The sequence below is a fragment of the Elephas maximus genome, chromosome 23 (assembly GCF_024166365.1).
Source record: "Elephas maximus indicus isolate mEleMax1 chromosome 23, mEleMax1 primary haplotype, whole genome shotgun sequence".
NCBI classification, from domain to species: domain Eukaryota; kingdom Metazoa; phylum Chordata; class Mammalia; order Proboscidea; family Elephantidae; genus Elephas; species Elephas maximus.
This window is the reverse complement of record NC_064841.1, coordinates 2,031,945-2,045,479: the sequence shown is the minus strand read 5'-3', so window position 1 is coordinate 2,045,479 and position 13,535 is coordinate 2,031,945. Positions and strand designations below refer to the sequence as shown.

Sequence of the window (13,535 nt, the reverse complement as noted above, 5' to 3'; positions counted from 1 at the left end):
CATGAATCATCCAGGCCTGTTCAGCAAATTACTCTAGTCAGTCATGGTGGCAGCTGAGGCCAGGCGTGCAGGAGGAAGGGGCACTGGGAGGGGGCTATGGTCAAAGAAAGAGGAAAAGTGAGTGGTCTCAAAATGCTTGGAGGGAATGAGTCACGCAGAGTCCAAAGAGCAAGCTTCTTTCTCCTGGGACAGTTGGATTCGTTGGTTGTATACAAATTAATAATTTCAAATATTCTTTCACAGAATCAAAAAAAAAGATGTACCCACAATTTTTTTTTTTTTTGCTTACTGTCCTTGCATCTCAGACCGTTCATCTGGGATCACCATCTTCCTGCCTGAAGTACATTCTTTGGAAGTCCATTTAGAACCAGGTTTTGTTTTTGTTTTCTTGTTTGAAATTGTTTTTATTTAACCCACTACTTAGACACTAGTTTGTTGGTTATGGAGTTGTAATTTGACCATGATTTTCTTCCAAGCCAAACCAGCCACTGCAGTTGAGTCAACCCTGACTCATAGCAGCTCTATAGGACAGAGTAGAACTGCCCCATAGTTTCCAAGAAACACCTGGTGGATTTGAACTGCCGACCTTTGGTTAGCAGCTGTAGCTCTTAACCACTATGCCACCAGGGTTTCTTATTCCAAGTAATATTAAATGCAGTATTTCCTTGGCTTCTGGATTACAGTGTTACTAATGAGAAAATTTGTTGATACTTTAATACTTCAGTATATCCCACCTGAATTTAGAGACCGTCTCAAGAATAGATTTGACATGTTGAATGCTAATGACTGAAGATCAGATGAGTTGTGGAATGACATCAAGGACATCATAAATGAAGAAAGCAAGAGGTCTTTGAAGAGACAAGAAAAAAAGACCAAGAAGGATGTCAGAGAAGACTCAAACTTGCTCTAGAATGTCGAGCAGCTAAAGCAAAAGGAAGAAATGATGAAGTAAAAGAACAGAAGATTTCAAAAGGCAGCTGGAGAAGACAGAGTAAAGGATTATAATGACATGTGCAAAGAGCTGGAAATGGAAAACCAAATGGGAAGAACACACTCAGCGTTTCTCATGCTGAAAGAACTGAAGAAAAAATTCAAGCTTCGAGTTACAATAGTGAAGGATTCTATGGGGAAAATATTAAACGACGCAGGAAGCATCAAAAGAAGATGGAAGAAATATACAGAGTCATTATACCCAAAAGAATTAGTTGATGTTCGACCGTTTCAAGAGGTGGCATACGATCAGGAACCAATGGTACTGAAGGAAGAAATCCAATCTGCACTGAAGGCATCGGTGAAAAACAAGATTCCAGGAGATGATGGAATACCGATTGAGATATTTCAATGAACGGATGCAGCACTGGAAGCACTCACTCGTCTATGCCAAGAAATTTGGAAGACAGTTGCCTGGCGAACTGACTGGAAGAGATCTATATTTATGCCTATTCCCAAGAAAGGTGATCCAACCAAATGTGGAAATTATAGAAAAATATCATTAATATCACACTCCAGCAAAATATTGCTGAAGGTCATTCAAAAACAGCTGCAGCAGTATATCGACAGGGAACTGCCAGAAATTCAGGCCAGATTCAGAAGAGAACGTGGAACCAGGGATATCATTGCTAATGTTGGATGGATCCTGGCTTAAAGCAGAGAATACCAGAAGGATATTTGCCTGTGTTTTACTGACTATACAAAGGTGTTCGATTATGTGGATCTTTACAAATTATGGATAACATTACGAAGAATGGGAATTCCCGAACACTTAATTATGCTCATGAGGAACCTGTACATAGATCTGTCTGAACAAGGGGATACTGATTGGTTTAAAGTCAGGAAAGGTATGTGTCTGGGTTATATCCTTTCACCATACCTATTCAATCTGTATGCTGAGCAAATAATCCAAGAAGCTAGACTATATGAAGAAGAATGGGGCATCAGGATTGGAGGAAGACTCATTAACACCCTGCATTATGTAGATGACACAGCCTTGCTTGCTGAAAGTGAAGAGGACTTGAAGCACTTACTGATGAAGATCAAAGACCACAGCCTTCAGTATGTATTACACCTCAACCTAAAACAGAAATCCTCACAATATACAATATCATGATAAATGGAGAAAAGATAGAAGTTGTCAAGGATTTCATCGTACTTGAATCCACGATAAACACCCATGGAAGCAGCTGTCAAGAAATCAAAAGACGCGTTGCATTGGGCAAATCTGCTGCAAAAGACCTCTTTAAAGTGTTGAAAAGCAAAGATGTCACCTTGAAGACTAAGGTGCGCCTGACCCAAGGCATGGTATTTTCAATCGCATCATATGCATGCAAAAACTGGACAGTGAATAAGGAAGACCAAAGAAGAGTTGATGCCCTTGAATTGTGTTGGTGAAGAATATTGAATATCCCATGGACTGCCAAAAGAACAAACAAACCTGTCTTGGAAGAAGTTCAACCAGAATGCTCCTTAGAAGCAAGGATGGCGAGACTGCATCTTACATACTTTGGACATGTTGCCAGGAGGGATCAGTCCCTGGAGAAGGACATCATGCTTGGCAGAGTACAGGGCCAGCAGAAAAGAGGAAGACCCTCAGCAAGGTGGATTGACACAGTGGCTGCAACAATGGGCTCAAGCATAGCAACGATTGTAAGGATGGCGCAGGACCGGGCAGTGTTTCATTCTGTGGTACACAGGGTCATTATGAGTCAGAACCAATTGGACGGCACCTAACAACAACAACAACTTTAATGATTGTTCCTTCTGTCATTTTTCTTTCTGGCTGCTTTTAAATGTTTTTATTTGTCTTTGAAGTTCTGCAGCTTTCCTGGGATGAATCTTGGTATGGATTTCTTTTTATTTAGCCAGCTTGGGATTCATTAAGATTCCTGGGTTTCAGTTAAAAAATGGGCAAAGGATATGAACAAGCATTTTACCAAAGAAGACCTTCAGGCTGCTAACAGATGCATGAGGAAATGCTCATGATCATTAGCTATGGGAGAGAAATGCAAATCAAAACTACAATGAGATTCCATCACACCCCAACAAGGCTTACATTAATCCAAAAAACACAAAATAATAAATGTTGGAGAGGTTGTGGAGAGACTGAAACACTTATACACTGCTAATGGGAATGTAAAATGGTATACCCACTTTGGAAATCAATTTGGCAACTCCTTAAAAAGCTAGAAATAGAACTACCATAGGACCCAGCAATTGCACTCCTTGAAATATAGCCTAAAGAAGTTAGAGCCTTCACACGAACAGATGTATGCATACCCATGCTCATTGCAGCACAGTTTACAATAGCAAAAAGTTGGAAGCAATCAAGGTGTCCATCAACGGATGAATGGATAAATAAAATATGGTATATTCACACAATGGAATACTACACAATGATTAAGAACAACGAAGAATCTGTGAAACATTTCATAACATTCAGGAATCTGGAAGGCATTATGCTGAGTGAAATTAGTCAATTGCAAAAGGACAAAAATTGTATGAGACCACTATCATAAGAACTCCAGACAAACTTTAAACACAGAAGAAAATATTCTTTGATGGTTATGAGGGCGGGGAGGAAGGAGAGGGATATTCACTAACTAGGTAGTAGATAAAAATTTTTTTAGGTGAAGGGAAAGGCAACACATAACACAGGGATAGTCAGTACAACTGGACAACCAAAAGCAAAGAAATTTCCTCGATACAACCAAAAGCTTTGAAGACCAGAGTAGCAGGGACGGAGGTCTTGGGACCATGGTTTCAGGGAACATCTAGATCAATTGGCATAACAAAATGTATCAAGAAAATGGTCTGCATTCCACTTTGGTGAGGTGTCTGGGGTCTTAAACACTAGCAAGCAGCCATCTAAGATGTATCAATTGGTCTCAACCCACCTGGAGCAAAGGAGAATGAAGAACACCAAAGACACAAGGTAAATATGAGCCCAAGAGACAGGGAAAGGGTCACATGAATCAGCCTGAGACCAGAAGAACTAGATGGTGCCCAGCTACCACCGATCACTGCCCTGACAAGGAATACAACAGACAATCCCTGATGGAGCAGGAGAATAGTGGGATGCAGATCCTAAATTCTTGTAAAAAGACCAGGCTTAACGGTCTGACTGAAACCGGAGGGACCCTGATGGTCATAGTCCCCGTACCCTATGATAGCCCAAGATTGGAAGCATTCCCGAAGCCAACTAACTCTACAGACAGGGATTGGCCTGGACTATAAGATAGACAATGACGGTTGTGAGGAGTGAACTTTCTGGCTCAAGTAGGCACATGAGACTATGTGGGCAACTCCTGTCTGGTGGCCAAATGAGAAGGAAGAGGGGGACAGGAGCTGGTTGAATGGACACGGGGGAGTACAGGGTGGAGAGGAGGAGTGTGCTGTCTCATTAAGGGGGGAGCAGCTTGGGAGCGCACAGTGGGGTGTGTATGGCTTTTTGTATGAGAGACTGACTTGATTTGGAAACTTTCACTTAAAGCACAATAAAGAAAAAAAAAATTCCTGGATTTGAGCATTGAGGTCTTAAAACAATTTTGGAATATTGTCAACAATTGCTACTTTGAATAGCGCTTCTTCCCCTCTCTGAAAGTCCCAGAAGATATTTGTTGGATCTTCTCACTTTATCCTCCATGCCTTTTAATCTTCTCATATTTCCTACCTCTGTGTCTTTTTGGACTGCGTTCTGATTCATTTCACTGGCTCCTTAACCGTTACTCATCTTCTCTTCGGCTGTGTTTAACCTGATTTTTAACCCGTCTACTATGCTTTTAATGTTAGTTATTTTTCATTTCTAAAAGTTCTATTGGATTCTTTTTCAATTTTGCTTGGTCTTTCTTTATAGTCTCTTCTTTCCTGCTCAAATTTTCATGTTTCTCTTTTATTTCTTTAAGATATTAAGCATAGTTTTAAAATTTTGTATGTTGGATAATTCTAGTATCTGAAGATTTTGTGGGTCTATTTTTATTGGTTCTTAACTCATTTTGCTCATATTCCTCTGCGTCTTGTGGTTTTTTTTTTTTTTTTTTTTTTTCTGTGAGGTGATTGTTTTCCTTGGAATTTTATCTGTGGGACTTCTTTGAGGCCTGTGTTCTAAAGGTTTTGTTTTTTAATTTTTTATTATGCGTTAGGTGAACGTTTACAGAGCAGATTAGTTTCCCATTGCATAGTTTGTACATAAAGTGCTCCGCGACCTTGGTTTCATTCCCCGCAGTGTGTCAGCACTCTCCCCATTTCCACCCTGGTTCCCCGTTTTCCTTTCATCCTGATTTTCTATCTTCTCCCGCCTTCTCGTCTTTGCTTTTGGGCAAATGTCGCCCTTTTCATCTCGTAGAATTGAGTGTTCTGAGGAGCACATCCCTCTTGGGTGTTATTGTTTATTTTATGGGCCTCTCTATGGTTTGGCTGGAAAGTGGTCTCCGGGAATGGCTTCAGTTCCAGTTTAGGGTGTCTTAGATCATAGTCTCAGGGATCTAAGGCATTTTTCCTCAGAAACTTTTATGTATTTCTACCAAATGCAGTTAGACAGCTTAGGTAATCTTAAATTCAATCAGCTTGAGTTTTTTACCAACCTACGCCTTTTTTTTTTCTTTTTTTACAGTTAAGGAAGTCGAAGTCCAAGAAGACGAAAGAATAACCTTAATTCATGTGGTTAAAACCTGTTGCCGTTGAGTCAATTCTGACTTATAGCGACCCGATGGGACTGAGTACAACTGCCCCATAGGGTTTCCAAGGCTGTAATCTTTACGGAAGCAGACTGCTACTTCTTTCTCCCAAGGGGGGCTGGTGGGTTTGAATCGCCAACCTTTCGGTTAGCAGCCGAGCACTATAACCACTGTGCTACCAGGAGTCCCATTCATGTGATACTTAGCAGTATTCATGCATACATTCAATAATAACTTGAGCATGCTATATGCTGGGCTCTGTTCTAACCAAAAAAAAAAAAAAAAACTAAACCCCGTTGCCGTTGAGTTGATTCCAACTCAGAGTGACCCTACAGGACTGAGTAGAACTGCCCCATAGGGTTTCCAGGGAGTGGCTGATGGATTTGAACTGCTTAACCCCTGCGCCACCAGGCTCTGTTCTAGGTGCTGGAAAAATCTAGTTGAGTAACATTGGCAAGGACCCTGGCCCTCGATTTTATCATCTACAGCAGGAAAGGCAGTAACCAGTCAAGTAAATCATGTTTCATATAGAAAACGCTCACTACTGAGAAAATAAAATGATACTGTGGTTGAGAGCGACTGGTGTTTTGTGCGTGTGGTAGCGTGGATGGTGGTGTTTTGTGCGTGTGGTAGCGTAGATGGTCGGGGAAGGTCTTTACGGAGAGGTGACATTTAGTTGGAGACCTAAATAATAAGAGGGAGCCAGCCTTGTGAAGGGCAAAGAGAAGGGTGTGCTGAGCAGCAGGTGCAGACAGCAGGTGGACGGGGGCCTGTCCCACAGGAAGAACAGGACCAGGTAAAGCGAGAGAGCGCGAGGTCCAGCTCGCCGGAGCCAGCTAACTCAGGGTGAGGAGTTTGAATCTTATGCTACATGTCCTGTGAGACTGTAGGAGGATTTTAAGCAGAACTGGCACTTGAAACGCGAAAACTTCAACAAATTCAGTGCTCTTTTTACGTATCTAGAAGTGGAATTGATGGTTTAACAACCACCTAAGGTATTCCCACAGAAGCTAGACAACTGAGAAAGTAAAGATGATCTCAGGTTTAAAAACGGCCCTGGCCTCATCAGTCTGCAATAACAGGCATAGATGAAGCCGCCAGCAAAGGCAGCAGGCAGCCAGTCCTCCAAGGACACGTTGCAGAGGTAACGTCACGACCCCCTTTCTGCATGACTGCTGCTTTCTTACTGAGAAACTTTGTTCTCGAAAATCAAACTATCAGCAATTTGCTGTTTGAAATTACATTGATGAGAATAAAACATACCACTTTTGTCTGGAGAATCTAAATCACTTTGGCACAGGAGCAGCCTCGGTTTATAACCCAGGTGAAGTACTTCAGATAAGGGGTTTCTGAGCACAGGCCTCCACACCTATCTTACTTAACGTTATTGTTTCTGAGGAAGCACGACCAGGTCCATTTTGCTGTCCATACCTAAAATTGATCTCTTTACACACATCCCTGCCTTGCTCCGGGACTATCAAAACACTGCATTCACATTTCACCTAAACCCCACCCTTCCCCCCAAATCCTATAGGAATGCCATCTTTTTCCTTGGTCAGACTCCCACGGCTCCTCTGTCTAACCTGTGGTTTCCCTCATTGCAGTGGGTCATTGAATGGGGCTTTGTAGATGACAAGCTCATCCCTGCTGGTCTTAGGTGATCCACTAGGACGTTTGGAGGTTCTGCCGAGGTTTGGCTGAGACCCTCACTGCAAATAGTCATGAGTGTCTTTAAATGTAATCAGATTACGAATGGGTAAATTGGGCCAGGTGACATAATTTTTGTCGAAGTTAAATCAATTTACCGTTAAAAAAAAAAAAATCAGATTAGAGAACCAGTTCCAGAACTGAAATCTCTTCTTGGTCAGGATTCTCCAGAGAAATGGGATAGACTACGGACACACACATTTAGGGAATTGGCTCATGTGATTGTGGTGGCTGGCAAGTCCAAAACCTGTAGGGCAGGCTGGCAGGCTAGAAACTGAGGCAGGAGTTTTAAGGCAGAATTTCTTCTTCTTTGAGAAACCTGTTTTTGCTCTTAAAGTCTTCAACTGATTGGGTGAGGCCCATCTACATTATTGAGGTTAATCTCCTTTACTTAAAGTCAACTGGTTATAGGTGTTAACTGTATCTACAAAATACCTTCACAGCAACACCTAAATTAGTGTTTTATTAAATAACTGGGTACTAGGTGGCGGGAACGGTTAAGTGTTTGCTTGCTAGCCAAAGTACTGGCAGCTCAGATCCACCCAGCGGTGCAGGAGCAAGGCCTGATAATCTGCTCCCATAAAGAATACAGCCAAAAAATCCCCATGGGGCAGTTCTGCTTGGTCGCACGGGCTTGCTAGGAGTCAGAACCGACTCGACAGCACCTAACAACACAGCCTAGCCAAGCTGGCGCACAAAGTTACCGTCACAACCGCCACAGCTCAGCGTGTTCGCAAAAACATCACACCCAGATCCTCAGTTAAGTATTCAAGTCAGAAAATGTCGTTAGTCCTTGGACACTTGGACAATTTCTAAGTAAAAAATAATGAGGAGCTTTAGTCACTAAGATGGTTTCAATTTACCCTTATTGTGATATAAAAACATTATAGAATAAATATGAATTAACAGAATGTGCAAATGCTTTGAATAATGTTATATATATTTTATCTTTCCACCTTAAAACGTACAAAGGTAATCTAAAATGTGTATTCATAAAAAGTTAGCTGGACAGTTCTTGGATTTCTCCTCTAGTTTTCTTTCTGTCCGGAGAAAACAAAAGTTGATTATTGTGGTTAAAAGTGGTGATTAACAGAAATGATTCAGTACAATAATTACAGAAAAATGTGAATATATAAATACATTCAAGATAATGGATATGATGTTTTGCTTAAGAAAATTACTAGTTTATGAAATGGTAATTTCCATTTAATAAACACTCTATTTAATATGCAGGTAGGATTAATTATGTCTTAATATTAAAGTAAAAACCTTTCATTTTATTATCTATTTACACAATTACATATTTAATTTATGAATTCTAAACAAATACATACAATGGTAAATAAAGATTAATTTTAAGAAGTCTATAAATGGGAATTTAAGTGTATATCCAATAATTAATGCATTTATTCATACAGTAGCTTACAAATTATTACATGAATGTTATACAAAAAGAATAAATTAGAAATTCATCAGTGAGCCCAATTTTTCCTGTATCTTGTATTTTCCTCTGATTTTCACTTATTTTATGTCATTCATTCATTCAACAAATATATCTTGAGCACCTAGTAAGTGCAAGGGAATACAGCAATGAGCAAAGCCAAAGCTGCTGTCCTATGGAGCTTACGTTGTAGCTGGGAGAGCCAGGCAGTCAGACAGACAGATACGTAAAATGTCCGGTGCTAAATACATCTAAAGGGGCAGTGGTTCAGTGGTAAAGCTCTTGCCTTCCATGTCAGAGACCCCTTTGGATTTTGGGACAATGCACCTCAATTGTGGCCACCAGCCATCCTCAGTGGAGACCTGCATGTTGCTATGATGCTGAACAGGTTTCAGCGGAGCTTCCAGACTAAGACAGGCTAGGAACAAAGACCCGGCCGTCCACCCCCAGGACGGAAGACCCGGCCGTCCACCCCCAGGACGGAAGACCCGGCCGTCCACTCCCAGGAAGGAAGACCCGGCCCTCTACTTCTAGGAAGGAAGACCCGGCCGTCCACTCCTGAAACTCAGCCAATGAAAACCCCGTGGATCACAACAGTCAGATCCCATTGTGCATGGGATGGGTCACCATGAGTCGGGGCCAACTCCACCACTCCACAAGATACATCTAAGAAGTGCTATCAAGGAAAACAAAGCAGCTGAGGAGATAGAAAGGGAGGGCCATGTCATTTAGAAGGGTTGGCCAAGGAACAAGGCGCCCTGGTGTCACAGCAGTTAAAGCACTCAGCTGCTAACCAAAAGGTAGGCAGTTTGAATCCACCAACCCCTCTGAGGGATAAAGACGTGGCATTCTTGCAAACATTTACAACCCTGGAAATCCTATAGGGCAGTTCTACTCTGTCCTATATGGGTCGCTATGAGCCCCATGGACTGGATGGCAGAGGGTTTGGTTTTTTTTTGGTTTGTCAAGGAACGCCTGGATGGCAGACGCTATTTGAACAGGTGAGGGGAAGAGCCGCGAGATACCCAGATGTCTGGGGAAGGCCAAAGGCTTGCCACGTGAGGAGCGCCAGGAGGTAGCGTGGCCAGGTGGAAAGAGCAAGGGCGAGGGAAGTGGGAACACGCTGGGGAGCCACTCACGCAGGGCTTTGTGGACTCTGTGAGTGGGAGGGGAAGCCCTTTCACATTTTCTAAAAAATGAATAATTTCAAACCTGCACAAATGTAGAGAGAACTGGAGAGTTTTCTTCAGAGAAATGGCGCCATCTGACTTGACAGGGACACCCCAGTTACTCTGTCGAGGGGGACGGCAGCAGAGGGGCGGAAGCACAGACATCCCTTAGCAGGCCATGGCGGAAACTCAGGTGAGACGACGGCGGTGCAGGTGGGAGAAAGGTAGGTTCTGGGTGTATTGTTGACGACAGCGCGGCTGGGATGTGCTAACACAGGCAGATGAGGCCTGTCAGAGCGAGGCGTCGACGTGAATGACATTCGTGGCCTGGGCACCTTGAGGGATGGAGTTTTCATTCATGGGGGGGCATTTTGGGGGGAAGATCAGAAGCTCGGTTTTTGGCCACGTTGAATTTGAGGCGCCTCTAAACCACCCAGGTGGAATCAATACCAAGGGCTGAGCATGAAACATTCACACTGAACAATACAGAGGCCTCCCTGAGATGAGAGAAAGCGCTCGCAGTTGACAGCTCATTCGCCTTTGTTTTTCTGTGTTCTCTTTCAGACCGTATCCTATAATTATTTTTTCATACTTGTAATAGTAACAAAAATAAAATCTGGCATTCTTTTTTTTACTTAAATTCCGTTATAAACATTTCTCCACATTTCAATGTAGGCAAAACAACCATGTTTACAGGCTGCATCTTTAATAATAATAATAGTAGAAATATGGAAAAAGAGGAAGATGAAGAAAAAACGGAGGAGCCCGGCAAAGCAATGCACTTTTTCTTCCACGCCGACAGAGGGCGCCCAGGCCACCGCTCTTTGCATCAAGCCCCGCCCCTTCCGGCGAAATCCCCGCCCCTTCCCTTCGTTTCCCCGCCCCCTCGGCCTTCGCCCCGGAAGTGGCCGCCAGCGTGACTCTGAGCGCTTCCGGCTGCGGTGCCGGTGGCTGAGGAGACGCGGACGCGAGGGCCCTGCACGCCTGTTGTGCGCTCGTCATGAGGCTGCTGGGCGCCGCGGCGGCGGCTGTGGGGCGCGGGCGGCTCCCGTGGGTCCCCGCCGCCTTGGGCCGGCAGGGGAAGCAGGTACCCGTACGGGCGAGGCGAGGCCCCTGTGCCCGGGGCAGGGCAGGCGGTGACCCCCGCTCCATCCCCGGAGCCCGACGGACAGCTCCGCCTGCGGCGGGTCCCGGTTCCTCGCCTCGTGAGCACCCTGAGCGCCCTGGGAGGCGGGCGGGCGGGCCCCCAGCTCGCGGTCCGGGAAGATGGACCGTAAAGAGGAGTGCCTGGCGTGAAGGTCACACGGCTGGAAGTGCGCCGTACGCGGGGCTCGAACCCAGGACTTGGGACTCACTGTCCAGTGCTCTTCTCATTTCAGCGTGCTCCCCGGGCGGACGGCCCCTCTCAGCCGCCCCTGGCGTTGTGTCCTTTGATTTGGCGCTCCGACCTCCCGCTCCTTTTCTGTAGCCAGTTACCAGGCGTGTAGAGGATTGAAGACTGGGAATACTGTTTCTTTTTTGGAGAGGCGCGGGGTGGGGTACGGTTACATAGCTCTTCCTCTCGTGCAGAGCTCGTTTGTTTTGCTCTTCGGGGTCCCCGGGGTTGGACCAACTGAGCGTTTATCCCCCCGACTCCGTTGACATTTTACCCGCCCTTTTCAAGCTCTTCAGCCTTTATTCTTCCCAGAAGTGGTTCTGGTGCATTTTGGATATGAAGATCTTTCGGGGACAGGCTTATACTATGTCTTGAGTCCCTAAGGTACAGGATTTTTCTCCCCAGGGTAAAATAAAAGTGAATAATTTAATAAACTTTATTGTTTTTGTTTAGAAGAGTTGGAAACTTGTTTTGGGGGACTGCCTGGGAGCTGTTGGCACCGCTACATAGAGCATTTAAATCTTTTCGCCAGCTTCCTTGCTGGTTCTGACCTACAGTAAGGAAGAGGTGGAAAAAGCAAAATTTAAGTGAAAACCTGTATTTCCCACTAAAGTAGCAGTTGGGAACTGTCTTTGTGATTTTATTGGCCTTGCTATGTTTTTTCAAAGCTGGCATCTATGGCAGAGTTATCTGTCCCCTTTTACGCCACTGCACTGTGGGGCACCTTCTTGTCACCTGGTGTCATCAAGAGTTTTACTCACTGAAGCATTTCTCATCTCATAGAGAATTAAGGTTTGGTGGGCCCGTAAGAGGCAGGGAAACAAACCAATATTTAGAAAGTAAGCACCCCAGGAGCTGAGAGTATTAAAATTAAGCATTTTTCTTTGAACAAGACCTAATCAGATGGCTCATTTCCATTTTCGGGTTTTGTTAAAGAGTTTGCCATAGGTCACAGGTACCATATTGCTAGGTTTTCAGCTCCATAAGCACAAAGCCCACGTTTGTCCAGTTTACCTTGGTGCCCTCCACAGACTTGCACACTTTGTACGTAATAATGACTTCAGTGCCATCATCCATTAGGATGGATGTGATAGGCCATCAGGTACAAGACAGACCTCAGGTTCAACTGATGTAATGTCTTGCTTCTGGTAAATATTTAAACCTATTGCCGTCAAGTCAATTCTGACTCATAGCGATTCTACAGGACAGAGTAGAATTGCCCCATAGGGTTTCCAAGGAGTGCCTAGTGGATTCAAACTACTCACCATTTGGTTAGCAGCCGTACCACTTAACCAGTACGCCACCAAGGTTTCCAGTAAATATGTAGTAGGTAATATTTCTTTGTAGTCTTTTAACTAAGATCTTTCCAATTCAGATTCTCTAATTTTTAAAAAAAATTCTGTTTTGGGAGATCTGGAAGTCCTCTCAGAGTAATTCTCTGATGATAAATGCTTATTTGTGAGATTTTGATTTTGCATCTAGGAAATAAACAAGGTCTCTTTTAGTATTTCCCTTTAGGATTAACAGCCTTTAAGGTCCACAGTAGGAATCCACAGAGGTATTTCAATATTTCCCTTTATATTGAGAAACACATCTTTCAGGGCTAATGGGTGCAGATCTCTCTGCAAACGTATAAATTGCGAGCTTCTTGGATGAGGTGGACACGTGAGACTTTGTTGGCATCTCCTGTCTGGGGGGGAGATAAGAAGGCAGAGGGAGTCAGAAGCTGGTGGGATAGGCATGAAAAGAGAGTGGAGGGAAGGAGTGTGCCGTCTTATTGGGGGGAGAGCAATTAGGAGTATATGGCAAAGTGTACATAAATTTTTGTATGAGAGACTGACTTGATTTGTGAACTTTTACTTAAAAGCACGGTAAAATTTTTTTAGAAAAGAACCCATTTATTCATTAAAAAAAGAAGTATAAATTGCTCTTAAAGAACGGTGTTATGTCTGGATCATTTTAATTCCAGGACCCAGTATAAAGCAGACACAGGAAATACATCCCTTCTGTCCTCTCTTATAGCCTCCTTTGCTGAGAGGAGCTCCTGCCAAAGGCCTTCTTCCCTGTCGGGCTACTTCCGTGATCTTGTGTGGCCATTAAGATCCCTTGGAGAAAAGACGTCTGCCAAGCCTGTTCTAATTGCTCGTTTATATAAAAAGAGTGTTGAATTGAGT

At 43.7% G+C, this 13,535-nt stretch overlaps 1 protein-coding gene across 1 annotated transcript in view; it reads left to right on the top strand.

Moving 5' to 3' along the window:
* The first annotated feature begins 10,908 nt into the window (after positions 1-10,908).
* The window catches only part of GFM1 (G elongation factor mitochondrial 1), a 45,298-nt gene continuing 42,671 nt past the window's right edge, over positions 10,909-13,535 (top strand). The window contains exon 1 of the mRNA XM_049867172.1: positions 10,909-11,073. Coding sequence (XP_049723129.1) covers positions 10,987-11,073 — 87 coding nt within the window. The 5' untranslated portion in view covers positions 10,909-10,986. The remainder of the gene's footprint in view (positions 11,074-13,535) is intronic.